The sequence below is a fragment of the Vulpes lagopus genome, chromosome 19, assembly GCF_018345385.1.
Source record: "Vulpes lagopus strain Blue_001 chromosome 19, ASM1834538v1, whole genome shotgun sequence".
In the NCBI taxonomy this organism is placed as follows: domain Eukaryota; kingdom Metazoa; phylum Chordata; class Mammalia; order Carnivora; family Canidae; genus Vulpes; species Vulpes lagopus.
In genome coordinates, this window is record NC_054842.1 from 45,193,235 (window position 1) to 45,221,121 (window position 27,887).

Genomic DNA, 27,887 nt, shown 5'->3' on the forward strand with positions numbered 1-27,887 from the left:
TCCTAAAGGCCACACATTGTTATAAATTTTAAGAGCTTGCACACATGCATCCTTGACACTCTAAGATTTTTCAAACTTTCCTTAGCATCAGATTATTATTTTTCAGTTTCCAAAGGTATATTTTATTTTTATGGTATGCCCCCCACTTTTCCAATTTGCTGCTTTAGATTTGCTGTTACTAATCTGGCTTTGAGACATGGGGATAGGACATTTAAGTCTAAACACACACTAGCTAATCCTGAAAAATCAACTTACTTATATTCCATAGTGACTTAATAAAAATTTAGATAGTTATAGGTGGAAAGGTACATTACCTGGAGTCAAGAAACCTGCTCATACAGCAGAGTAGAACGGTGACTACATCTGCAGAAAATATTGTTCATCTACAGGCTACAAAAAAATCAAATGTGCCACAAAACAAAGAAGGTAGAGGATATGCATGTTTAAACAAGAAAGAGGCCCATTGAATGCCCTTTACTAAAACTGAGCCTTGGGTTTGAAAAGAAGTTAGGAGACTGCTCCCAACTCATTCTGGCCCAAAAAGGTGAGGAAGGAAGAACATCAGAAAGTGTAATGCAGTAGAGAGAGGAGGCCAGGGGAGTTTGATACAATTAAAGACTAACACTTGCTTTCTTGTTTTGATGAGAGTAAGACCACTGGATATAGAAGGTCACCTTGAAGGGACATAGTGCTATTACTTCAATCTTGCCTGGGGTCAGCCCTGCTTATCTCCCACCAAATGTGGATAAATAAGCAGCCTCATAGAGCTATTTTTTATCATATGAGCTTGGCAGGTATATTGCTTTTAATCCTGTTGATGTGCTACTATTATTTCACGTAATATATATTTTAGTATATGTGCTGCCGAAGCGAGCACTATTTCACATAATATAAAGTTTCTTTTTTGTGAGGTTAACAGGTCAGCTTCATTAATCAAGTTATCCTGAAAATTAAAATTTGATTAGAATTTAATATGTCATACTAGTTTCTTTGCAACTACAGAACATATACCTATGGGAAAGGGTGGCCCAATTGCTTGCGGTGGCAATTAAACTTGTGCTTTTCTTCCATTGGCCTCTGTTCCCTGCTAGGCTCTTGGTTAAGAGAGAGAGAGAAAAAAAAAGCTGTCACTCTGACCCAAAAATCTCTAACTCTTAGGACAGAAGGTATTGACAGAACCTAGAGTACACCTTAAGTGTGATTGTTCTAAAGGCATACTTGAGTTGTTCCATGAGAATGAGGCTCTCAGAAGACCCTGAATACATATTTAAGACTGAACCTCCATTTCCACCCTTCTGTGATTTTTCTCCTTAAGTCTGCCACTCAAGTCTCCTTGTCCTCCTAAGTCTCCCTGTGTCCTTGTACTCATCAGGCTGACATGACACATCAGCATCTGAGTTTTTCAAGACAATAGCTTACAGTTACCAAAAAAAAAAAAATCAAGTTTGTAAAGAAGGGGTACTTAAATGTAGTAAACTTGGCCTCCCTTTGCCCTCTAAACTTTATTCAAATAAAATTATAAAAAAGTGACTGGGGACATCTGGGTGGCTCAGCAGTTGAGTATCTGCCTTTGGCTCAGGTCATGACCCCAGGGTCCTGGGATCAAGCCCTGCATCAGGCTCCTGCATGGAGCCTGCTTCTCCCTCTGCCTACGTCTCTGCCTCTCTCTCTCTGTGTCTCTCAAGAATAAATAAATAAAATCTTAAAAAAAAAAAAGTGACCGTAGTGGCACCTGGGTGCCTCAGTTGATTGTCTGCCTTCGGCTCGGATCATGATCTCAGGGTCCTGGGATCGAGCCCCACATGAGACTCCTTGCTTGACGGGGAGCCTGCTTCTCCCTTTCCCTCTGTCCTTACCCTGCTTGTACTCTCTCATATTCTTTCTCTCAAATAAATAAAATCTTTAAAAAAAAAGTGTAATTTAAATTCAGATAATTAAGAAGTGATTATATTACTCCAGCATTCATTGTATATAAATGTACATACAGCATCTCTTAGATGCTTTGGGTACTAGGGGAAAAATGTAGTCCCTGATAAAATGTAACATATGATCACACAAATTTGAGTACCATTTAAGCAATTAGCCATAACAACTCAAGCTTAAGCAACATGGTAAGTACTTATTACTTTTGCTAGCAAGGAAAAATGCATGAACTGTCTAAACAATAGAGCATTTTAAAAAATTCATATTTATTTCCACCTATTCTGCGGCTAATAACATTGTGGGTGCTTTTAAAGGTCAAAAACAATGAACTGTCTAAAAATATTCTGAATAGCAATGGTATTACATTGTGAATTTTATTTTCAAATTTTGGTCAATAAAGAAGAAAATAATAAAGTTAACAAATCAAAAGAAGTACCAAAAAAAGACATTCACATACACGAAAGGTATGAACAGTGTAGACTCATTTCCAGCTGATTGAATTCTACTTACACATTTAAAATACAAAATACATCTTAATTTGTTAAGGAAACTGACCACATTTAGCACCAGGAAAGGAACTTTACTTTAGCTTTTGATCGTGCCTTCAATATTTGTCTTAAGAAAAGAAATTTCATGGAAACTATATGTATTTATCACTGTCAATTAATAAAAGATTAATTTTGAAAAATAACCACTGCATATCATTGATTCACAAGTGATTCAAAGGGAATAAATCCTTAAAGCTGGAACTACTTGATATTCCGCACAACTCTCCTACAGTGGTTTGTTTTCATTTCCTCCAACGCTTGTTCCAATTGTTGAACCAAATGAAGCAGAGTGGCTGGGTCTGTCTGCAGAACTTTGGTGTTGTGATCTCCATTCTGATTAAGGTGTAGCTTTATAGTCACTGATGGTTTAATCTGTTGCCTGAGGCTTCTGCTTGCAAGCTTCATTTTAGATGGAATAAGAGCATAATTACTATTTAATAATCATGAATATTTATAATTACTTTATACCATATACAAAAATCAAATTTTACATGAATCACAGACTTCAAAATGAAAAATAAACTCTAAGAAACTTTGGAAAAGAGAAAAGAAGAGAATATGTACACAACCTTTCCATACAAAATTTCTTAAACATGATAATAAAAGGCACAAACCATAAAGAAAAAAACCGATAAATGGAAATACATTAAAATCAATACATTTTCTTCCAAAGGATACCTAAAGATGGTAGAAAACAAGCCACAAACTGAGAGAAGATATTTTGTAACCAAAAAAAAGATTAGTATTCAGAATGTATGACAACCTGATCTGATTAAAAACAACAATAACACAAGCAGGAAAAAACCCCACAAGACCAAGAGAAAAATGTGCAGAAGACCTAAGTAAGCACTGCACAAAAGAAGTAACACAAATAAATAAACATAGGAAATTGTTTTGAACAATTGAACATGTGTTCAATTTTATTAGAAATCAGGAAAATGGCCAATAAAACCATAAGGTACTATTTTATACATATCAGACTGGCAAGAATTAAAAACCTATCCATTTGGAGGCACTGTGAGCAACTGTCATGGGAACTCTCACTGCTTTGGAAAACAATATACATTACCATCAATTCCACTCCTAGGTATATACCTTGAATTCTTACATGTATACATTATATTTACACAGTAATTGTTTTGGGTTCCAAGAGTCAAAAATTAGGTCTTCAGTGTTCTTTAGTAATAGGATGGATACACTGAGAATATTCATACAGTAAAATGCTTACTAAATAGCAACAAAAAGAAACAAACTACAGGGATGACCAGGTGGCTCAGCCTTGAGCCTTTGGCTCAGGTCGTGACCCTGGGGTTCCAGCATCAAGTCCCACATCTGGCTCCCAGCATGGAGCCTGCCTCTCCCTCTCTCTCTCTCTCAATCTGTCTCTCATGAATAAATAAATAGTTAAAAAAAAAAAAAAAAAAGAAACTACAGCAATATAAATTGTTATGGATAAACCTAAAAGTATGTTCAATGAAAAGCAAGTTGCAGAAGAAAACAAAAACTAAAGTTTAATGAAAAAATATGCACAAAAAAACTATAAAGAAAGTATTAACAGAAAATTCAGGATATGGGATCCCTGGGTGGCACAGCGGTTTGGCCTTTGGCCCAGGGCGCGATCCTGGAGACCTGGGATAGAATCCCACGTCAGGCTCCTGGTGCATGGAGCCTGCTTCTCCCTCTGCCTGTGTCTCTGCCTCTCTCTCTCTCTCTGTGTGTGACTATCATAAATAAATAAAAATTAAAAAAAAAAAAAAAAAAAGAAAATTCAGGATAATGGTTACCTCCAGTAGCGTGGGAGGGGTTATAATTGGGGGAGGTCACACATGGTTTTGCTGTATTTCTTAAGCATGGCAATGAGTACTTGTTTTATTATTATTCTTTGAACTGAGTATCTATAATCTTTTGTGGGTATTATATATTCTGAAATTAAAAAATACTATTGATATATTTTAAAAATTTTTATTCAAATTCAATTAATATATAATAATATATTATTGGCTTCAGAGGTACAGGGCAGTGATTCATCAGTCTTATATAATACTCAGTGCTCATATCACGTGCCCTCCTTAACGCCCATCACCCAGTTACCCTGTCCCTCCACCTTTCTCCCCTCCAGCAACCCTCAGTTTGCTTCCTATGATTAAGAGTCTCTTATTAGGGATCCCTGGGTGGCGCAGCGGTTTGGCGCCTGCCTTTGGCCCAGGGCACGATCCTGGAGACCCCGGATCAAATCCCACGTCAGGCTCCCGGTGCATGGAGCCTGCTTCTCCCTCTGCCTGTGTCTCTGCCTCTCTCTCTCTCTCTGTGACTATCATAAAAAAAAATAAAAAAGTTAAAAAAAAAAAAAGAGTCTCTTATTATTGACATATTTTTAAAAGAAAAAAACCACAAACACTAGAAACAATGGCTAACTTGGAAGCAACAGAATTTAGTCCTAGCACCAGACTGTTCTCCAAAGACCATTCTTCCTTAAAAGGAACCAGGACCTTCTTAAAGTAACAGCTGATTAGAGGTCTGAGACATCATATAAGATGAGCCTGAAACATCTTGTTATACAAGAAAGCAAGATTGCTACCTGAAACTATCAGAGTCTTATCAAAAGGACACAAAGCCAAATTGAAGAGACTTCTAGCAAATAACAAATCTAACCTGAGATTTCAGGATTAATTTCATACCACGACATAGAATATTCTAATAACTTCTTCCAATTAATTCTAGGTGATCTGGCTTCCAAACCCAAGATACTGATCCACAGCTGAAATTTAATGTTGAAAAATAATTTGGAAACAATAGGATAATTCCCTTCAGTAAGCCAGTCTCCAAATACAATGTAGGTACTTGTGAGTTAAATTATCTCTTCACGATCATTTCTCTAGTACAGAAAATTATAGGTATGAAAGATAGGGAATGATGACTGGAAATAATACTTATCCATTCACTTACGCATTGCTTATCCTTCTCTTTCCTCTATCTCTGCATTGAAGGATAGGGACCAAATGTATCTAGGTGTGTCATTAAGCCATGAACTTTTTGTTCAAACACTTAAGGTCACTCAATCTATCCTCAAATTTTTAGAGAATATAATATCTAAGTTAATATCCTTTACAAATTCATATCCATACCATTCTTTAACATTTCTAAATAAAGATGATACAACATCCCTAACAAACACCTAGTAAGACAATCAGACCTTTTTTATTCCTGGAGAGAAATTTCAGTGATGCTAAGGATGAACAGTAGTCCACAAAATTCTTGATATGGACTCATTTTTTTGATAAGGATCAAATCCTGTCCTTCTTGTAAAAATAACAACAGCAATTTAAATGGATCACTCCTGGGGGATCCCTGGGTGGCTCAGCAGTTTAGCGCCACCTTTGGCCCAGGGTGTGATCCTAGAGACCCGGGATAGAGTCCCACATTGGGCTCCCTGCATGAAGCCTGCTTCTCCCTCTGCCTGTGTCTCTGCCTCCCTCTCTGTGTCTCTCATGCATAAATAAATAAAATCTTTAAAAAAAAAATGAATCAGTCCTAAAGGCAAATCTCCCCATACCAGTCTCAGATGCAGTTTACTGATGCTATCAAATGCATCAATTGTGCTGGCAATTTATGAAGGGAAATGTTTCTATTAGAAATTAAACTAAACTATGATGACTGATGTATTTCTCATAAGCAACTGCACAATAATTAGATGGTAATGTCCTTTCACTACCAGTGTCCATGAGACAAGTGAGTTACTAAAAAATGAAAGGTCCTATATCCTGTTAATAGTTTCCCAGTCATTTAACTGATCTTCACCTGACAAGTCTTCCTCCCATAACCAGGAGAATCTACTCCGGTTAAAATCCCTTGTAAAAATTTCAACTAATGAGCTCAGAAAATCCATTAGTTCTCTTAGCAGCTTTTCAGCCCTTAAATGCATTTCATCATAAGAAGCAATATTCATTCAGTATACCCTCAACTTTAAACTATTAGTCCCTGCAATAACATGGCTATTCAAACCCATTTCATGAGGTAAATGAGCTCTCCGGAGTTTTAGAAAATTCAACTCCTTAAGTTTCTAATTTCTAAAGATGTCTTCATAATGGAAAAACTTAAAGCAAATCAATAAAGCCAAAAAAATGATTTTTAAGGGCTACCAGAACCCAAAAGCCAGAAACTATCCCTACCCAAGAGAGAGAGAGAATGATGTATAAGATAATTTACTGCTGAATCTCATGAACATGACCATCCCCACACCTCCTCCACCTGGTTATTTTGAGAGGACTGAAACATAAAAGCTTAGCAATAGTGATCTCCTCCTCCCTAGGAGCCCCACAGGATTTGCTTCTTACGGGGTCTCCAAGAGCATGAACTGTGTTTGATTCTTTGTGAATCCATACCACCTAGCACATGATAACTGTATAAAAATTTTGTACTTGATACAAAATTTGTTAAAAGCTATTTACACCCCCAAACCCCACCTTTTAAAATATTCAGTACCGAATGCCCATTATGTACCAGACATTGTGCTGGGGACAGAGGAGTAAATGAGGCACAGTACCTGCCTTCATGGAGCCTGTAATCTGGTTTATACCACATCTGTGTTTATACCTATTCAAGCACTAATCAGACTGGATTATAATTGCTAAACCCTCTAACTGGATTTCTGTAACTTGTTTAGACCATCTTACCACCATTCAAAAAGGAAGAATCCACTCTAACAGTGGTTTACAAACTTGCTTGCAAGTCAGAAATATCCAGGTAACAAGGTTTAAAAAATCCTGATGCCCAGGCCAAATCTCATAACAATAAATTAGAACCTCTGGGGGGTGGAACACAGATGAGAAAATTTTAAAACTACCCAGGCCATTTCAATATATAGTCAAGTTTGGGGACTAGTGCACTGTACCACATATTCCATGCTCATTCCCATATCCATGTGGGCCTTTACAACTTTTGCTGCCTCGTCTTTCAAGATTAGCACTGGTTTTCTCATTCATGCATCCTTCTGAAATTTCATCTCCTTTTGTTGAAGCTTTTCTGGTTCCTGCAACTGTACACTGAACTACGTTATAGGATTTTGAAATACAGTACTCAGTTGTACCTTCATTTATACAATTACATTTTCCCCCTCCAGAAATTTCTTTTATAACTATCTTTAGTTACTAGTTATTTTGAGAACATCTAATATCCCTAACTAGATAACATCTTTTTCATCTGAGAAAATGTTAAGATATTTTGGGACTTTTTTTCTTTTTCTCCTTCTGCCTGGAATGCTTTTCTTTGAGCAATTTCCATGGCACTTTAAGATTTAGATCTCCCCTCAAAAGGTACCTGAGGCCTATCCTGACCCCTTCATCTGGAAGAGCCTTGGACTCCAGCTATCCCCTATCATATTCATTATACTGGTGTTTTGTTTTGTTTTGTTTTTTCCCCTGAAGAGCACTGGTCTAGCCAGTATTATCTTATTGAGTGACATATTTCATTTCTGGCAGTAACTATCTTGTCTGGCTTGCTGACTGCAGGATCTCCAGCACCAGAGACTATTCTCTGGCACAGAAAAGAGTGGGTCTCAGGTTGGCTTCTCATAGGAATCGCCTGTAAAATTTTAAACATTTCAAATTCTAAAAATCTTGCCTCCCAAAATAAGAAATCTTTAATCATGAAGTCCCTTGACCAAGAAAATGTGAGATATAGTTTTCTACAGGAGATACAGAATGCGTGTGTGTGTGTGTGTGTGTGTGTGTGTGTGTGTGCTGGCTTGTGTTCAAAAGCAGAAGAGGTTTAGGTTTGCATGCACCACTCGGGCCTCCAGGTTTTACCATAGAAATGTGATATGCTAAATATAGGGCAGTGTGTTGTAAAACTTCTGTGTCACAAAGCATTTGGCATAGCTCTAATCAGGAAATGGATGACATTCAATAAACATCTATCAAACTTGTCTGTCACAATGCTTGATAAAGGGCTACACGTAAGAGTCTGAGAACTCCCTTTGGTTATCTGTGTGCCTTTAAAAACAACTGAATCTTTCAAACAGAATGTGTACAAGCCAGACACAAAAGAATATTTACTGAATCGTTCTGTATATGGAAAGTTAAAGAACGGGCAAAAGTAATCTATGTATTTAAAGTCAGGACGCTGGTTACCTTTGGCAAGAAAGGAAGGGGAAGCAATTGGTAGGAGGCAAAGAGGATGCTTCTGGGGTGCCTATCATGGGCAAGTGTTGGTTTTCACCATGTGATAACTCAACTGAGCTTTACACTCAGTGCACAGTGACCTGTGCACTTTAATTCATGTGTTTTGTTTAAGCATAAAAGTTTCCTAAAATCAAATACGACTTAAAAATTTGTATGACCATCTCCTTTCCAAATAACCCCTTTCTTACAAACTTTGAAAGTTAATCTAAACACATTAAGCATATAAGAAAATGAACTATTTGTGAAATGGTCTCAAAATAAACATTCAAAAAAACTGTTTGAAACCAAAATTTGGTTAAGGTGGTAAAGAATACAACAAACCTAAGGACACAGAGCCAAAATTAATCTTATATTGTATGTCACGTGGGGTCGGCAGAGCCATACCTGTACATCCAGTCGCCATTCAAGGCTGTGGTAACTTGGAAGGTCTGGTGACAGTTCACTCAGAATAGTTCTTATCTCTTTTCTGTTGTCCAGATAAAGCTGAAGCAGTAATTTGTTCAATTCTTCAGAGAATCCCAAAACAAAAACAGAGTCTTGGAAATCCAGTTCAGAAATCTGAAAGTGAGAACATTAAATTTACCTTTGTCTGGTAAATACTAAAATATTGGATATACACAAAAGAACATGATATCCCCTAATTCTTTTCTACTTGGTAAGAGAAACAATATCCTTTATATTCAAAGGATATAGTGGGAATTGCCCACTATTCCAGCATCTGTCTCTGATACATAAAAATACTTTTATTGAAACATTAAAACAATTGCTAGAATGCCCAGTTTCTCTCTTATTCTCCATCAGGCTAGATCCTGCGAAGATGCACATGCAAAAAAATCATTTAATTCTCCCTCCTCCTAAGATACATACTCTTGTATGTGGTTTTAATAACATGCAGAATTAGAAGTAATTCTAATTATACTAGTAAGAGGCATTCATATCAGCAGATCACGTTATAGTCACATTGTTTAGGCATTGACTTCACTAAGTCAATTACAAAGCATTAACAACATTACTGACATAAGCAGGTGCCTGCCAGGCCTGTGATGTAGAGTATACCGGGCCTTTTTAAGGTCAAAGAAATAAATACATGGTAAGAAAGCCCTTACCATAAGCTTTGAGCTTTCAGTGAGAAGGTATGTTAATCCTTCCACACCATGCTGGACAGTGTCACTGCTCACACTGAGTTTTCCTGGGAAAGCGGAAAAAAACAAGCAAATAAATTATTGTGTGAGGTTTATCCTTTTTATTAAAATTGTTATTTAGGTGGGAACTTGGGTGGCTCAGGTCGGGATCCCGGAGTCCCCGAATCCAGTCGCGCCTCCGGGCTTCTCCCTCCACCTATGTTTCTGCCTCTCTCTCTCTCTCTCTCTCTCTCTCTGTGTGTGTGTGTGTCTCTCATGAATAAATAAATAAAATCTTAAAAAATTTTCTCATTTAGGAATAAATATCCATTATTTCATACTTTCAAGCACTGCAATGAAAAAAAAATAATGATTTAATAACAGCCTCCTGTTCGGGCTCCGCTGCCACACCAACGAATTCAATATCCACCGCCCCCACCCCCCACCCCCGCTCCGCGGTGTAACCTCTACAAAATGCAGACCCCTGGAAACTGGTTATCAGGAGCACCGTCCTCCTCTGGAACGCCCGGCTATTATTTCAAGTCTGGCAGAAGAGGAACTACAGGGACTGACCATCTCAGAAAACACCCTCGTCCAGCAGGGAAAAAAAAAAAAAAAAAAAAAAAAAAAAAAAACCTGCAGCAAAAGCGGACGTCTGAACAACTAGTTATAAACATGCACCTGGGGGGGGGGGGGGTGGGAATCCCTGGGTGGCTCAGCGGTTGAGCGTCAGCCTTCGGCCCAGGGCGTGATCCTGGGGTCCCGGGATCGAGTCCCACATCGGGCTCCCTGCGTGGAGCCTGCTTCTTCCTCTGCCTGTGTCTCTGCCTCTCCTGTGTCTATCATGAATAATTAATTAAACAATTTCATGAATAATTAATTATCATGATTAATTAATTAATTAATTAAAAATAAACATGCACCTGCGCGACGTTAATGGGCTCACCCAGCTACTCCGCGCACTTGGGTGCATTTAAGCATCACAGCATCTCTGGCAGGTGCACGGGACGCATGACAAAACCGACTTAGTGGGAGCTTGAAAAAGCTCAAAGCTGGGGCGGCGGGGGCGGGGGGGCTCCGGGGTTGAGCACCTGCCTTCGGCCCAGGGCGTGACCCCGGGGTCCCGGGATCGGGTCCCGCGTCGGGCTCCGTGCACGGAGCCTGCTTCTCCCTCCACCTGTGTCTCTGCCTCTGTCTCTCTCTCATGAATAAATAAATTAAAACAACAAACAACAACACAAAAAAACCCAAAACACACCAAACTCAAGGCGGCTTGGAGGTCGGGCAGGACTTGCCTCCCGAAGGGCCCTCCTGCTTCCATCCCACCACCCGGAGGGAGAGCCGCGGCGCTGCGCAAACCCTCAGCCCGGCCCGCACCCCCCCGCGCGGCCCCCTCCCCGTCTTACTGGCGGCGCCTTCGTAGACCTTGGGGTTCGAGCCTCGCCTCAGGAACTCCACCGCGATCCGCCCGAACTCGGCGACCACTGCAACGGAAGAGGCCAGGAGGCCATGAGCGCCGGCCGCACCCCGGCACCCCGGCACCCCTCCCAGCCCGCAGAGCGCCACCCTCCGCTGCCGCGCCCCCTGACCCGTGCTGTCCACTTGCGGCAAGAACGCCAGGTGCTCCTTGTGCTCCTCCGACAGGTCCAGCAGCATCTTCGCGAGGCGGAGGATTTCCGTCGGCGGCACCGCCCTCGCCCCGCCCCTTCCGGGGCCGGCGTCCCGGCGCAAAGAGGCTCCGGCGCCTCAACAGCCCCGGGCCTTGGGTTCCGGTCGGCCTCGGTCCCGCACGGCGTCGGAAGGGATTCCGCTCGCGCATCGCCGACCGTCCGGAAGCGCCGTGGCCGGGGAGCCCGCGCAGCGCCCCGCGGACGGTGGACGCGTGTTCGAGCCCCGACGCCCCCCCTTGGGGACCTTACGTTAATCATACCAACAGCTGGCATTTATTAAGCGCTGGGTCAGGAAATGTCCTTTCATTTATTCACTGATCCAGGGTTCAAAGGCATTCCAGGAGGGGGGTAGGTACCATTGTTCCTCCAGGTGCAGGTAAGGAAACAGAAAATGGTCAAGCATCTGAAAGTAATTTTTTTAGAGCTATTAGTTTGCACAGAGCCTTTTTTTAAAATGGATTTTATTTATTTATTTATTTATTCATGAGAAACAGGGAGAGAGGCAGAGACACAGGCAGAGGGGGAAGCAGGCTCCATGCAGGGAGCCCGACGTGGGACTCGATCCCGCGACCCCGGGGTCACGCCCTGGGCCGAAGGCAGATGCTCCACCACGGAGCCACCCAGGTGCCCCTGCACAGAGCTTTTGGTGTATTATCTTACTTGTTTCGCCTTACTTCATTTGCTCAATAGCTATGACCTCGTTTTTGCAGATGGAGAACCCAAGCTCCAAAAGATTGCATAATCAGCCAGAGACAGAGCTGGAAGGACAGGGTCAAGTCCCTCGATGACCTGCTCCAAAGCCCATCGTGCTACGTAGCAGGCTGAGAACGGAAGGTTTGTGACAAGTTCTGCGAGTGATTGTGAATTACGATAAAGACGGTGGTGATGAGGGCAATGACTGATGCTTGCTGGGTTCAGAACAGTAGCTTTATTTTGATGTGTTGAGGGTATGGTGGAAAATCGGGTTCCTTTCCCAGCTTTCTCTTCTCACCGGCTGTGGTTCAAATAACAGAGTACAGAATTGCTAATTAATAGGAATATGACTCTCCAATTCTCAACCCCTTGGTGGGGGAGTTGGTGGGGGGGGGGGAAGGGAGTGGAGAGAAAGACTTCCTACCTAGTGTTGTATCTAAGGATTGAGACGTCGCCCTCTATACTCTTGAGTCTTCTGGGCAGAAATGAAAATTGAACGTTTTTCAGCTCTGTTTGCTCTGTGTACCTTGTCCTTCACATTGAAATTGTTGTTTGATTTTGCTTTTAAGATTTTATTTATTCATCAGAGACAGAGAGAGAGAGAGAGGGGGGCAGAGACACAGGCAGAGGGAGAAGCAGGCTCCATGCAGGGAGCCCAGTGCGGGACTCAATCCCAGGACTCCAGGATCACACCCTGAGCTGAAGGCAGACCCTCAACCACTGAGCCACCCAGGTGTCCCCACATTGAAGTTGTTTGCTTCTTCTACTGCTGTATGGAAAGACACATCCTTAATCTTGTTAGGTCATGAGGCAGCATTTGCAGAGAGAGCACAATTTTTTCTTAGACTCTGAAACGCAGATCAGGAAAAATGGCATCGTTTCTTAAGCTCTTATTCATACATTGTTCAGAAAGTGTCTGTTATTTGGGAATAACTTTCAGAAAAGGTAAAATCGTGATTCTTTTACAAATATGCAATGAATACATGTCAAAGATTGTGTTGGACTCATGGGTTAGTGAGGGGATCAGTAAGATAATAGTAAGAACCAGTTTCAACTAGCACAAAGGAGATAATTCAAGAGCCATAATTAAAACTCTTTCGGATAAATTGCAGGGCAGCTTTTTATTACCATATGTCATATAGTTGTTTAGAGGAAATTACCTGAATGAAAAGTCAGAAATCTAGATTCCAGATCTGGCTCTCAAACCTACTACCTGTAAGGCCTCCAATAAGTTCATTTTATATGTTATAAGCTTAGCCTCTTCATTTTTAAGTGGGTGTCTTAATCATGACTGCCTTTATGTGCCATGCAGGGCTGTTATCATGTTTAGATGAAATACTAAGTTACATTAAGAAATTGATTTGAATGATCAAATGAAACAATACATTAGTATTAAACACTTGAAAGATTTGTAAATGGTAGCATTTATATTTTGTAGAAGATTTTATGTGCCCAAATCATTGAGAATTCTGCATGCATAATCATCCTAAAATTCATTCATTTAATGCAACAAATACTTATAGAGCAATTACCCAAAGGTTCCAGCGTATGCTATGCCTTGGCAATTTGGAGATGAATAAAACAATGTCCTTTCCTCTGGGAGGTGACAATAAAGTGAGGGAGACAAGTGAAGTCAATGTAGTGTGATGAGTGATGATACTTGAGGACTGAACAGAATGATATGGAACCATAGAGAAGGTAGCAATCGATTCTGATTCCAGTAAGATTCAGGCTTAGAGTAAATGTCCCAGGGTGTGCCTGTGCATGCTAATATGAATGCTTTACAATAGTATAACATTGTAAGTATATAAAGTCTTTTTTTTTTTTTTTTTAGTATATAAGGTGTTAAAATCACTTCATGCTATTTTACTTCTGGGGCTAAAGTGAAGAAAGAATACATACTCAGTTGTTAATTCTGGCAGGGAACAAAGCTTCATATCAGTTTTCCTCTCACATTCTCTCCTTATCTATCTCCCTCCACCTCATCCACTTTCCTTTTCCTTTAGATTTCCTCACATTGCTTTGTCCTTCGTAGGCATTCCAGCCTCAGTATCTGCACCGGCATTTCCTTGGCTGTGTTTCAATGTTACATAAAATATTACCGTCCCCTGCAAGGAATTGCAGTTCAATTCAGCATACTGGGAAGGGGATAAAAGCATAGTCATAACCATCACTCACATGAATTGCCCTCCCATGAATCTAAGGCTGGCACAAAATGCATGAATTAGTTCCTTAGATTAAAAAAAATAAATTTATTTATTTATTTATTTATTTATTTATTTATTTAATTTATTTTTTGAGAGGGAGAGAAAGTATGAGCAAGCATGAAGGGGGGGAGGGGCAGAGAGAAAATCAGACTCCCAGATGAGCAGGGAGCTTGACAGAAGCATGGCTCCATCCCAGGATCCTGAGATCATGACCTGAGCCAAAGGCAGACGTTTAACCGACTCAGCCACCCATATGCCCCTAAAAAAATTATTTTAGTTCACTTCTTTCTTTTTTTTTTTTTTAATTACTCATGAGAGACACAGAGACAGGGGGAGAGACATAGGCAGAGGGAGAAGCAGGCTCTTTGCAGGGAGCCCAATGTAGGACTCCATCCTGGAACTCTGGGATTACACCCTGAGCCTAAAGCAGATGCTCAACTGCTGAGCCACTGCGGCATCCCTAGTTCACTTTTTCAATTGGATTCTAAAATACAATCAGAAACTGGAAAAGATAAAAAATACTTTTTGTTGAATTTTCTCAAATTGACCACACTTAGTAATCCAGATCAAGAAATAAAATGTTACCAGTACCCCAGAACCTCTGCAGTGCCCTCTTCCCATTACTATCCCTTCTTATTGTCTCTACAGTGAACTAATACCTATTAACATACTCTCTTACAACATCTCTTTGGCATCATCTTTGTATTTGCTTTTACATTAACCTTCTATGTACCCCAACCCCATAGTATCTAACTAGAAACTTAAAGGTATTTTTTAAAATGAAATTTAGGTTTTAGGTACCTTTGACTATTGTAACAGATCTGTCTTAGAAATCTTCCTAGCAAAAAAAAAAAAAAAAAAGAAAAAAGAAATCTTCCTAGCGGGATCCCTCGGTGGCTCAGCGGTTTAGCGCTGCCTTTGGCCCAGGGCGTGATCCTGAAGACCTGGGATCCAGTCTCACATCAGGCTCCCTGCGTGGAGCCTGCTTCTCCTTCTGCCTGTGTCTCTGCCTCTCTCTCTCTCTCTCTCTCTCTGTCTCTCATGAATAAATAAATAAAATCTTAAAAAAAAAAAAGAAATCTTCCTAGCAAATAATATAAAAAAATAAAATATTTTAAAATTTAACAAAAGATTTGTAAGACCCCTACCCTAAAAACTAAAAAACATTGATGAGAGATATAAAGGAAGATTGAAATAAATGGCGACATATACCATGGATAGAGCAATATGGGTTGTAAGATTCAATATTATTAAGATATTACTTGTGCTTTTTTATAGAGAATGACAAGTTTATTTAAAAATCTATATGAGGGCAGCCCGGGTGGCTCAGAGGTTTAGCACCGCCTTCAGCTCAGGGCCTGATCCTGGAGACCCAGGATCAAGTCCCACATCAGGCTCCCTGCATGGAGCCTGCTTCTTTCTCTGCCGCTCTCTTGCTCACTCACTCAGTCTCTCTCTCTGTCTCTCATTAATAAATAAATAAAATCTTAAAAAAAATAAAAATCTATATGAAAATACAAAGGACTGAGAATAACTGAAACAAATTTGGAAAAGAAGAATAAAGCTAGAGTATACATACTACCTGACTTCAAGAACTACTGTAAAGCTATAGCAATTAAGACTGTGTGATATTAGTATAATCATAAGTAAACAGATCAATGGAACAAAATAGAAAATCTAGAAATAGGTCTACATAGATTATATGAAATACATATATTATAAATTGATTTTTTTTTTATAAAGATACCAATGTAATTCAATGAGAGAAAAGAAAGTCTTTTCAACAACTGGTACTAGAACAATTTGATAAATTTACGGGAAAAAAAATGAATCCTGACCCTCACCTCGTATCATATACACAGAAATAATTCAAGATGGATTATAGACCTAGCGTAAAAGCTAAAACATTAAACTTCTAGAAGAAAACATATGAAGATATCTTCAAGACTTTGAGATAGGCAGACAGTTCTTAGAGGAAACAGATGATATGAACCATGAAAGAAAAAAGATGATAAATTATACTTCATCAAAGTTAAAAACTTTCATTCATCAAAAGGCACCATTAATAAAATTGAAAAGTAGGCCACAGACTGGAAAAAAAAATATTTGCAAACATATAATCTGACAGCGAATTTGTACCATGAATATATAGAAATTTCCAATAAACCAGTAATTAAAAGATGAATAACCTGGGACATCAGGGTTAGGCATCTGCGTTTGGCTCAGGTCTTGATCCCGGGGTCCTGGGATCAAGTCCTGCATCAGACTCTCCCTGGGGAGCCTGCTTCTCCCTCTGCCTGTGTCTCAGCCTCTCTCTGTGTCTCTCTCTGTGTCTTCTCATTAAAAACAGACAAACAAACAAAAAAACAAAAAACCTTTATTTTTAAAGATTTTAAAATAAAATCTTTTTTTAAAAAAGATGAATAACCCAATATTTTACATGGGCAAAACTCTTGAGTTGACACTTCACAAAGAAGATATACAAATTGACCAATAAGCACATGAAAAAGCATTCAGTATTATTAGTCATCAAGGAAATGCAAATTAATACCACAATGAGATGCCATTTCAAACCCACTAGAATAGCAAAATCAAAAACACTGATGACCAAATTTTGACTAGTATGTGGAGCAACCTTAACATTTGTACATTGTTAATGGAGTATAAAATCATAAAACTACTTCAGAGAACTGTTATGCAATTTCTTACAATTTTAAATGTACATTTACTCTATTATCCAACAATTCCATTCCTAGTATTTGCCCAAGCGGGATGAAAGCATATGTCCAGGAAAAGACCTTTACAATAATGTTCATAGCAGTTTTATTCACAATAACATAAACTGGAGCCCAAATATACATTTAGTTGAACAGGTAAATTATGGTGTATCCATAGAATGGAATATACTAGGTAATAAAAAAATAGGAATAAGAAAGATCTGAATGAAGGAAGTATAGATAATAAGAGTTATTAGTCCTGGACTCCAAAATAAATATGAATAATATGTCCAAAACATTAGGTGACAGATGAAAAATTTAATCAGAGAAGTAGAAACTGTAAAAAAAGAAAAAAAGAGAAGAAAAAAGAAATTAAAAAGAAAGCAAATATACCATAGGAAAAATTAAAAATAATACTTCACTGTAAAAAATAGAAATCAGAGTAGTGGATGCCTCTAGGGGATTGGGATGGACTTAGTTAAGGGAGTTTGAAGGGACTTTCTGGGCTAATGGAAATATTTACATCTTGATTGAGGGATTACTCTGATGTATGTTTGTCAAAGCCATTAAATCTTACATTTGAGATTTGTGCAATTCACCATATGTATTAAATTTTAAAAATTAATAAAAAGTGTTTTAGCAGAAGTTCAAAAGATGTCCAAGACCAGCACATGACCTAAATCAAGTATGTGTAACTCTCCTAGGGGACTCTCCTTATAGAGAATCTTAAAATTAGTGTATTTTTACTCTGTACTATATTCATATGGTTTAAGAAACAAAAAGCACTAAAAATAACCCCAGGAAAACAAAAAAGAGAAAGAAACAGTAAAAGTTCTCATTCTCCATCCTGTTTCCCATCCTTTCAGTTTTCCTACCCTGCAGACAACTACTCCTCTCAGTTTCTTAAGAATTCTTCAACAAACTCTGTAAAAACATATGCCTGAGATGTTCACTTATAGTGATGGAGTTTGAGAAAATGTGACTTTACATTAAATATCCTCTTGACAGTTGTGTAGTATTAGAATTGTTATTAGAAATTACAGCATTGGGATCCCTGGGTGGCGCAGCGGTTTAGCGCCTGCCTTTGGCCCAGGGCGCGATCCTGGAGACCCGGGATCGAATCCCACATCGGGCTCCCGGTGCATGGAGCCTGCTTCTCCCTCTGCCTATGTCTCTGCCTCTCTTTCTCTCTCTGTGTGTGACTATCATAAATAAATAAAAATTAAAAAAAAATAAAATAAAAATAAAAAATATTTCCTAATTTAAAAAAAAAAAAAAAGAAATTACAGCATTAGTCACGTGAAATGTTAACATTAGAACTAAAGGTTTTGTTTGACCAGGTCTTTGCCCAAATTGAGATTGTCATGACTTTTCAAAGCACAATTTTGGGAGAATCTTCACGTGCTGTTAGGCCTTCTTGTGTAGTCAGGTTAGAAATGCTCTTTTTGGCTAGAACTCTTGCTATTCCCAACTGCTGAAGCCATCGTTTCTCTTTAAAGGCACTGCAAGAAAAACAAGAAGAAAAAAAAAACAAGAAAAATAAATAAATAAAGGCACTGCAAGAGGGGATCTCTGGGTAGCTCAGCGGTTTAGTGCCTGCCTTCTGCCCAGGGCGTGATCCTGGAGTCCTGGGATCAAGTCCCACATCGGGCTCCCTGCATGGAGCCTGCTTCTCCCTCTCCCTGTGTCTCTGCCTCTCTCTCTGTGTTTGTATCTCTCATGAATAAATAATAAAATTTAAAAAAATAAATAAAGGCACTGCAAGAAAACAAAAATAATTTGTAAGGAAGTCTGATCTTGTCTCTATTTATCGCTGAAATGATAGAAATCTCTAGGTTGATTTTGTAGCTGCTGCTAGTTTATCTTAACCACACAAGATAGGTTGTAAAATAGAAAAGAGGACTGTTTCTCAAACTAGCTCCCTATGAAGCGGTGGCAATGATATTTTACCAAGGCAACACCAGAAATTTAGCACCCACACCTAGAAACAGAACACCGCTTGATGTTATATAGGATTTTCTAGATTGAAACTTTTTCTGATTGTTCCCCCAGGCACCTTATACATCATATATTCCCTGATGTGCTTCCCTTCTCCTCCTTTTCCCCACCACAAAAACACTTCTTTTTCATTGATAAGGTATTAAATAACATTTTACCAAAATGCAATGAAACTTAATGTTTCATGGAAGCTACTCTCTGGCTATACACTAAGATTTGTACACTTGAATTTGATTGCTCCTACTTTGTAGGGTATAACTATAATTTACCTTAGAGGGGTCTTCTGAGATTCTATCCTTGTCTTCCTCTCTGCACCCTTACCCTCGGAGCCTTTTTTTTACTGATTGTTTCAACTCACATATCCATGACTCCTAAATCCTGACCAACACTTCCAATTTCCGTGTCTTTTATCTTCTTCCTAAACCTGTCCCCCATCCACATCCCTGCTCTAACACAATGACTTTGCTATCTCCTCACCATCTCTACATCTGGAAACAAACCTCAATTCCTCCGCTGTCTCTACTTCTGCATCTAGTTAGTGATCTCGTTTTGCAGATTATTCCTCAGAAGTATCTGTCATATTTGGCTTTTATCCTCTTCCCTACCCACTTCTGCTCTAGTCCAGGTCTTTATCATTCCTTGTTTCTCTGATTACAACCTCCTAAATCTACTGTAGGCCCTCCACAGCTTCAATAAGACTTCTTTCCAGTGACTCTTCCACATATCTCCACCAGAATTGTCTTCCTTTTTTTTTTTTTTTAAGATTTTATTTATTTATTCATGAAAGACACAGAGAGAGAGGGAAAGAGAGAGAGAGAGACATAGGCAGAGTTCGAGAAGCAGGCTCCCTGTGAAAAGACTGATGGGGGACTCGATCCCAGGACTCCTGGGATCATGACCTGAGCCAAACGAAGGCATATGCTCAACCACTGAGCCACCCAGGTGTCCCCAGATTTGTCTTAAAAAATAAACACAAACTTATCATATGATTTGCCTGATAGAAAAGAAAAAAACAACCCACAAACCTCTGTGGTCTACCTACCTACTTACTTCCTAATAAGCAAACTCTCCACTTGGGTATACAAGACGCTTGTCAGGGTAGGTGTGAATTACCTTGCCAGTCCCATCTTCAGCCAGTTTCTCCCTGTCCCCTAAAATGCCATTTCCAGATCCACTTACTTCTTTGAAAACTAAAATTTTCTCGAACCCCTTCACAAAGTAGTGCCCTTGACCACGTTGCCACCTCTACCTGGCTCCTTTTCCTTACCACCACCCCTTTTGTCTGGCAAAGTCCTTTCAATTTAAAGGGCTTTCACTAAACCTATCAGAAGCAATCTTGCATAAAAGTACCTTAGTGTTTCAAATATTTGAACTCTGTCCAAGTTTGTCTAATTCATCATTAATGTTCTAGATTAACTCCCTGCTTTTACCTTTGCACGTTGGCAATCTGCCTAGCACTTCACTGTTGACATAATAAGCACTTCAGAATGTTTTAAAACTGTATCTTTTTTTTTTTTTAAGATTTATTTATTTATTTATTCATGACAGACAGAGAGAGAGGCAGAGACACAAGCAGAGAGAGAAGCAGGCTCCAAGCAGAGAGCCCGATGTGAGACTCGATCCTGGGTCTCCAGGATCACACCCCGGACTGAAGGCGGCACTTAAACTGCTGGGCCACCGGGGCTGCCCTAAAACTATATCTTTTGATTTCTAATGTGCATCCATTGATAAAACTAATCAGTCTCTTATGTTTACAGCCTGATTTTAAGATGGCTATCTAATTTTTTTCAACCAATCATTTCCTAGCCTTTTTCTAGAATTTTAGAATATCTCTTTTTTATATACAGTCTAGTCAGAGATATCTCACAAATTACAAAGACTGAAGTTGGTGAGCAGTTTCTATATCTCTTGTCAACCTCATTGTGCTCCGGAATTTTGCCAGTTTTGTAGCCCAAATAACTCTGACCACTAGGTGGCAACAGCTTAACTGAAATAAAGTAGAGCTGAACCGAAGACCTCTACAAAAAGGCAACTAAAACAATGGGCCTTGTTTTGTTCTTTCCTTTTCATTATATTGAGTAAGGGGAAAAGCCACTCGTGAATCTACATTTCTACTGTAATATTAGCACCCAATAATACCTCATAAGTAATGGATGGGACCTGAGATCTGATCAGAGTCGTGTTTTCAGGGAAATCTGATGACTAATATGTAAAATTTTATCTTATTATAAAATGAATATGTCTGAAAAGTCCACTTCTGATACACTTGTTTATGTTTTTAAATGTTACAATGGGGGATGCCTGGGTGGCTCAGCGGTTGAGCGTCTCCCTTCAGCCCAGGATGTGATCTTGGAATCCCGGGATTGAGTCCCACATCGGGCTCCCTGCATGGAGCCTGCATCTCCCCCTGCCTGTGTCTCTGACTCTCCCTCTCTGGGTCTCTCATGAATAAATAAAATCTTTAAATAAAATAAATGTGGCAATGGATTACTTTTTAAGCTGACCTTAAATATTAATGTCAACTCTATCACAGTGTCCAGTATGTCTGTCTTGCCCCGTAAGTCAACTGAAGTCTTTATGGTTCAGTTTGTCATTCAGTTGTTCCTTTCTTACCTTCCACTTTCGTTACCATCCAGTCTTTCATGACACTTTCGATGGTTCTCTCCCACATTTCAAGTTTTCCCCTTCTCCCTTTAATTATATTTAACATTTTCTTATTAGTTCTTTTTTTTTAAAAGGACAAGCAAAGGACCTTGTTATTTCATACAGCTCTTTGTACTGTGTCTCTTGCCTTTCTGAAAGCTTGAGGAGTCAAGTGCTACACCGATCGGATTAGCCAGTAAAATGAGTTCATTTGGTCCTGGACACAAGGCTAAGATGAGGTCCTTGAAGCTGGATACCGATGCGTTGGAACCACCTGTATTACACTGTATGGCGTGGTGGTGCTTCATGAACCATTCCCTGCCCTAGACCTGCCCTATTAAAGATTTGCCCTTGTACGTTTAAAGAGAAAACGTTACCTGGCCACGGCTAAGCAGTAGATGGCGATCTCCTTGGAGTCTTAACCACTGTGCTCTGAGAAATAGGTAAAGGAGGATTTAAGTAAAAAGGCAGCACTGGGTGTTGTATAGTAAAAAGATGGGTGTGAATAACCCACTCTTGAAACTGGGGGGAGGAGGGCTTGGGGGAGATCTGTATTTTTTATGAGCTTTTCTTTTTTCCTAGCTGTTGCGGTAATTTTTTTCTGATTTTGTTGTTGTCTTTGTAATTCAGAGAATGTATTTGCATCTACCAGTGGAGGCAATTTCAAGGTTTGTTGTCTTGTATCCTGCTGTGAAATTGCCAAAGGATTGACCGGTTTCCTGCTTGCAGTTTCTTCACGTTGAGGCGGTAGCTTGCACACAGGGCTTTGCGAGTCCTTGTACCTAGCCTTATGCCAGCTTTTGGAGGTCATTTTTGGTGTGGTGAAACCATCCACCATCATGATGTCTCCAACTTTTGCCCCAAAGACCCTTGCTCCACAAAGCTGGCTTTTATTAAGGTTGTGACTCTGAGCTCTGAGGACCCATTGTTTTATTTTAATATAAATCCTCATGGGGACTGAAATTTTTGGAAAAGAAACTGTGGACCACATTTTACTCAATAAATATAATACACAATCTTTATGCTTGTGTTTAAAGGCGATGGTCAGGGGAATTTGTCCCGCTGCATTTTTACATTCCAGGCACAGCACGCTGCAGTTGACAAAGGCCTTCAGAATCAACAGTTGGCCCGCTTCTGCAGCTGCATGAATGGGGCATTTAGAGACATCTGCATGAAGGGCTTCATGGCACCATGCTCAGTAGGGGCGCACGCCCTGTTTGAGGGCCCATTCGGTGAGCTCAATGTACCCGTAAAAGGCCGCGATGTACAGGGCTACCTTTTTCTGATACCTGAATGAATGAAACAAGTAGGAGTGGGTGTTTAGTAAGTTAGCAGACTGGTAAATGTAGTTACACCAAATACCCACAAAACATACTAGTTAAAATGTTTATTTCTTCCTAACTTTTACATAAGATGTTTTTGAGAAAAGGCAGATAGTAATACATAGGTTAAACTCCACAGGTCCTGGGGCCCCTGGGTGGTTAAGCATCTGCCTTCAGCTCAGGTCATGATCTCAGGGTCCTGTAGTGGGCTCCCTGCTCAGCGGGGAGTGAGCATCTCCCTTTGCCCCTCCCCTCCGCTCTTGTTCTCTCTCTCTCTCTCACATAAATAAATAAAATCTTCAAAAAATAAACTGCACAGGTCCTGCTTATCCCCATTATCCCACTGTGCACAGGTATATGTTCAAAGTGGTTTTCTTTCTTATGAAACACAGGGGCTCAGGAAAAATATCAAGCTATCTCTCTCTCCCAATAGGGAGGGACAGAGAAGTGGGAAGGGCAAGGGAGAGAGTGAGAGGGAGGGAAGGAGAGAGAGAGAGAGAGAGAAAGAAAGAATATCTTAAGCCCAGCATAGAGTCTGAATGCAGGGCTTGATCTCAAAACCTGAGATCACGATCTGAGCTGAAATCAAGAGGCAGACCCCTAACTGACTGAGCCACCCAGGCACTCTTCGAGCTTTATGTTAACTGGGAAACTATTGGAAGAAATCCAGTACATTTTAGAAATTTGAAAGTTTTGTACATTTATCTGTCTTGCCTTTTCTAACGACAGCCCTTTCTGGCTTCTCCAAGTCTCTCCTGCTATTCTGATCTAAACCACTAGGTTGCGCCCCAACCAGCGCTACCACCAGTGCCATCCTCTCCTAACTGGAGCTCCTCTAGTTCTCCTAGGGTCTTTTCCTCACACGGTGCTGGGTGACCTTTTAATTTCCCAAACTGGAGGTTGCCTATCCTCTGTTCCAAATCTTCCAATTGCTTCCCACAATTGAAATCCGAATTCCCCACCTTGGCTCGCAAGACCTCTCACAATCTGGCCCCTGCCCCACTTTCCACAACCCCCCTACCCTGTCACTGCACTAGAGCCACACTGGCCTCCCTACAAATACCCCGTAAGGCATGAGTTGAATGACTGGTGCAGCCTGTTCAGAGAAATAAGAATTAGGGAGGCAATTCTGGACAGGGTCCCACCAGGTATTATCCAGGATTTATTTGGGCAGAGATATATTTGTAGAGATGGAGACAAGCTCATCCGTTATCAGCCTGTGAATGACTCTCCTCTTTCTGATTACATGCTCACCACACCATCTTTTGATGTGTCTGTGGCTTCCTGTGTAATTTTCCTGCATAAGGAAGATGACCTGCCCAGAACACGTGGGGCTCTAGGACCCACAGGTAGATTATAGCAGTGGTGATTAGATGATACCTAATTAGAGCTATTACATTAATATACACTGGCATTTTGGTTCGCACATCATTTTTTTTTTCAAAATCCATTAATGCAAATCAGCATCTCTGCATGTGATCAGTTTTCTTGATTTGGGGAGAAGAGCCCCTTTTGGTGGATACTAACTGGCCTTTGCCTTCATGCTTAGCACTGACGTTATGGGAGCTAGAGGCACTGTAGACTAACTGATTCTCTTTCCTAAATGTGTCTTTCCACCGTTTGTTTTCTTAGCCTCACCCCTGCTGTCCTAAGCCTAGTTCAGGCCACTCTTACCTCTTCAGTGTCACCATGTCTGTCCCCTGCCTGCCTCTGTTCCTCACACCACAACCAGGGCAAGCGTTCTAAAGTGCAGATCTCACCCTGGCTTTTCTCTACCTTCAATATCTTCCCAACACTTAAAAGTGAATGTCCAAATTCCTTTACATTCCTGTGGGTGTCTGTAAGAGCTGGCCTCCTCTGATTTTTCTAGCCTCTGGCCACTAGCTCCTTCTCACTCTATGAGCTACCATGTGAAACTTATTTCAGTTCCTTGAATTTATTCTCTTGCCCCCTGTGGCTTTGTACATGCAATTCCATCTGCCTTGGAATCTCTCTCTCTCTCTTTTCTTCTGCCAACTGTTTACCTAAATACCAACCCTAGAGATCTCATCAATTGGCTTTCTCAGGATGCTTCACCTGATCCTCTTAAGTCTAGTTAGTTGTCCATACTGTACATTCCCATGTCATCTTGCACTCTGTCCGTGTCATAACACTCTCACACTGAATGGTGACAGCAACAACCCCTAGCATTTATGACTTGCTTACCATGTGATGTGCCAGCCCTTCTTCTAAATTCCTTTGATTATTAGGTCATGCAATCTCTAAAACAGATCTATGAGATGGATCGACTATTATTCTCTTTTTTTTTATTGCAGAGGAAACCGAGGTATAGGATGATTATATAACTTGCTTGGGTTTATGCAACTAAGCACTTAGGGAGTGGGGCTTTGAACTTAGGCAGGAAGGCACTAGAGTTTGTGCCCCTAAACATTTTGCAATTCTGCCTCTGTAGGAATCGGTTACTTATTTTCTGTTTCCCCTGCTAGACTGGAAAGATGCTGAAGCCTAGGGACCATATCTTGTTTATTGCTATATTCCTAGGATCTTGCATAGTACATGCTCAATAGATATTTGCTGATTGAATGGCAGGATAAAAGGAGCTTTTTGGGTTGTTCATTTGTGTTCTTTGAGCTGTTAGATCTTTTCTCCCTCTTTTCCCCCTTCTTCCCTGTATGCCTCTGTCCATTCTGTTTGTGTGTGTGTGTGTGTGTGTGTGTGTGTGTGTGTGTGGTTTGAACATGATGAGAAATACAGATAGTGTGGGCAGGGCGACTGCAGGCTGAGAACTGATCACCAGAGCCGATAAGGCCAGGAGCAGAATGAGCACGAGGGCCCATCCGGACCACGTGCATGTGTACATGTTGGGGACAAGGTCCACAGCAGGCCTGCGGGCATGCTCCTGTTGCTCACCCTCCTTAAATTTGTTTTAAAGGTTAAGGTCAAATAGAATGGCTAGGCATCTGAGCACTGGAGTTAAATTGTTGGGATTCCATATCCAATTGCGACCTGGCTAGCTGTGTGACATTGGGCTGATTTCTTAATGTCAGTTTCCTCATCTATAAAACATGATAAAAGAGTATCTACCTTGCAGAATTGTCATAAGTATGAAATTAACTTATTAACTATGTAATACAGTGGCCTGTTAAAAAATACTCAATAAATATGCACGATTAAAAGTAACAATGCAGCACAGCTATCTCTTTGGACTCAGAGCATGAAAAAAGGGAATTATCATTATCCCCAAATAGAAATTACTTTAAAATATTGAATATTGTACAAAATTGCAAAAGCTGGTTTTCTAATATGTTACTTCTTAGAGCCCTTAGAGCTCTTGGTGGGTGTGTGGGCTTCTGTAAAGTACGATTAAATCACCAGGAGGGAGCACTGTCCAAAAATACCACTGAATTAAAAGCTAAAAAGTAATGCAGTATACAGGTTTGGGATGCTGTATAAATTAAATGACCTTGTGCTTCTCTGAGCCTATTGTCCACTGCCCCAGCCACACATGTCTGGCAAAAGTATGTACAAAGGCTTGTACTAAAAGCAGTTTGAAAAATTACTTGGGGGCTTGGGAAGAGGCAGCCAATGATTTTAACCAATCAGTTGGCAATTGGTGCTTTTTAGAATAATTGAGTAGGAGAGTGACAAGGTACTTATTCTGATAGGCTTTATAAGTGCTGTGAAAAGTCTGATTTCCAAACCAAACTCAAGTCACTCATTTAAATAGGTAGTGTTTCCTGAGGGAAGTCTACCTGAATTGCAATCCTTCACCAAAGGCTATCAGCTCTGGTGACATCCCTGCTATCTTATCTAGCAAATATCTTAAAAATAATGCCTGGTTGAGACATGCTAAGTGGAACTGGCATGGTGCAGCAACCCAGCTATAGAGTAAATTGCAGATTCAAGGTCCTATGGAAGTTTAGTAACAATTACTTAATTTAGCATTTTCTTTATCTCCGTACTTGAGTACTGGTCCTTCATTTGATAAATAGCGTTGGACTTTAAGTTTTTGTCCCAGAAGACAACCCATCAGAAATTCCTTCCATCCATCCCAGACGTCCAAACGAAGTGTCGTGCCTGTGGATCAAGAGAGGCAGTTAATGGTTCCAGTCCCTCACTGTGATGTGGCAATCCATAAAACTTCTAAGGATTGCCTTTTCTAAGCAGAGGCATAAGCTAGATGTGAATTGAAAAGTAACCTTGGAATAAGTACACGGGGATGCTATTTTCAGGCCTGCATTGACTTGAAAAGCCATTTGGCTTCTGTGCACTTCCATTTTCTCATCTGCTCGGTGATTGCATATAATGCTGAAATATTTTTTGCAGTTATCCTAAAACAGTCTTGTGGACATTGATTCCATGCTGATAGATACATCACCTTGTAAACTAAAACCCTTGTGTTGGAAGACGGAACTAAAGAAACCGTGACAGGATTAATAGGCTTTTTGGGCCTTTAGCTCACAAGCAGGCTGTGGGTAGAATTGAATGATCCTTTCATTTTACACTTTGCCAAATAGCCATTCTCCTGACTCTGGGAAACGAACTAGGGGTGGTAGAAAGGGAGGTGGGCGGGGGGTGGAGGTGACTGGGTGACGGGCACTGAGGGGGGCACTTGATGGGATGAGCACTGGGTGTTTTCTGTATGTTGGCAAATTGAACACCAATAAAAAATAAATGTATAACAAAAAAAAAAATAGCCATTCTAAATAATGACATGAAAGTAGTATGTTCATTGCCGCTGGAGAATTTATCACTTGCTCCTCAGAAGTCTACCCTCTCCTGGCCTGCCCTCTGTGGCACCGTATTCCCTTTGTCCTTCAGGGTGGTGTTTTTCAGGAATCTTATTTCCTCGGGCTTCTCTTCTTT

At 40.2% G+C, this 27,887-nt stretch overlaps 2 protein-coding genes and 1 long non-coding RNA gene across 3 annotated transcripts in view; 1 reads left to right on the forward strand and 2 right to left on the reverse strand.

Annotated features, from left to right (window-relative positions):
* Positions 1-2,169: 2,169 nt before the first annotated feature.
* COMMD2 (COMM domain containing 2) lies at positions 2,170-11,488 on the reverse strand. Its single transcript, XM_041733570.1, has 5 exons — positions 11,361-11,488; positions 11,178-11,255; positions 9,757-9,839; positions 9,035-9,208; positions 2,170-2,870 (listed from the first exon to the last, which is right to left on the reverse strand). Exons 1-5 carry the CDS (start codon positions 11,425-11,427, stop codon positions 2,673-2,675), a joined length of 600 nt encoding a protein of 199 aa, XP_041589504.1. The 5' UTR covers positions 11,428-11,488; the 3' UTR covers positions 2,170-2,672.
* Positions 11,489-12,020: 532 nt separating this feature from the next.
* Positions 12,021-18,598, forward strand: LOC121478599. The gene is made up of 3 exons (XR_005984548.1): positions 12,021-12,065; positions 12,152-12,275; positions 18,558-18,598. It is a non-coding gene; the product is annotated as an uncharacterized LOC121478599 (long non-coding RNA).
* ANKUB1 (ankyrin repeat and ubiquitin domain containing 1) overlaps positions 18,363-27,887 on the reverse strand; it is a 28,314-nt gene continuing 18,789 nt past the window's right edge. The window contains 3 exon segments of the mRNA XM_041733702.1: positions 18,363-18,560; positions 22,077-22,988; positions 26,984-27,098. Coding sequence (XP_041589636.1) covers positions 18,431-18,560; positions 22,077-22,988; positions 26,984-27,098 — 1,157 coding nt within the window. The 3' untranslated portion in view covers positions 18,363-18,430.

What these genes read in the sequence shown, in the direction of transcription:
- COMMD2 (XM_041733570.1), bottom strand. Translation starts at nt 11,427, where the DNA reads ATGCTGCTGGACCTGTCGGAGGAGCACAAGGAGCACCTGGCGTTCTTG. An exon ending in CTGAAAGCTCAAAGCTTATG is followed by an intron (nt 9,209 to 9,756) that starts GTAAGGGCTTTC and finishes TCTCACTTTCAG; the next exon opens with ATTTCTGAACTGGATTTCCA. An exon ending in AATGGCGACTGGATGTACAG is followed by an intron (nt 2,871 to 9,034) that starts GTATGGCTCTGC and finishes TCTAAAATGAAG; the next exon opens with CTTGCAAGCAGAAGCCTCAG.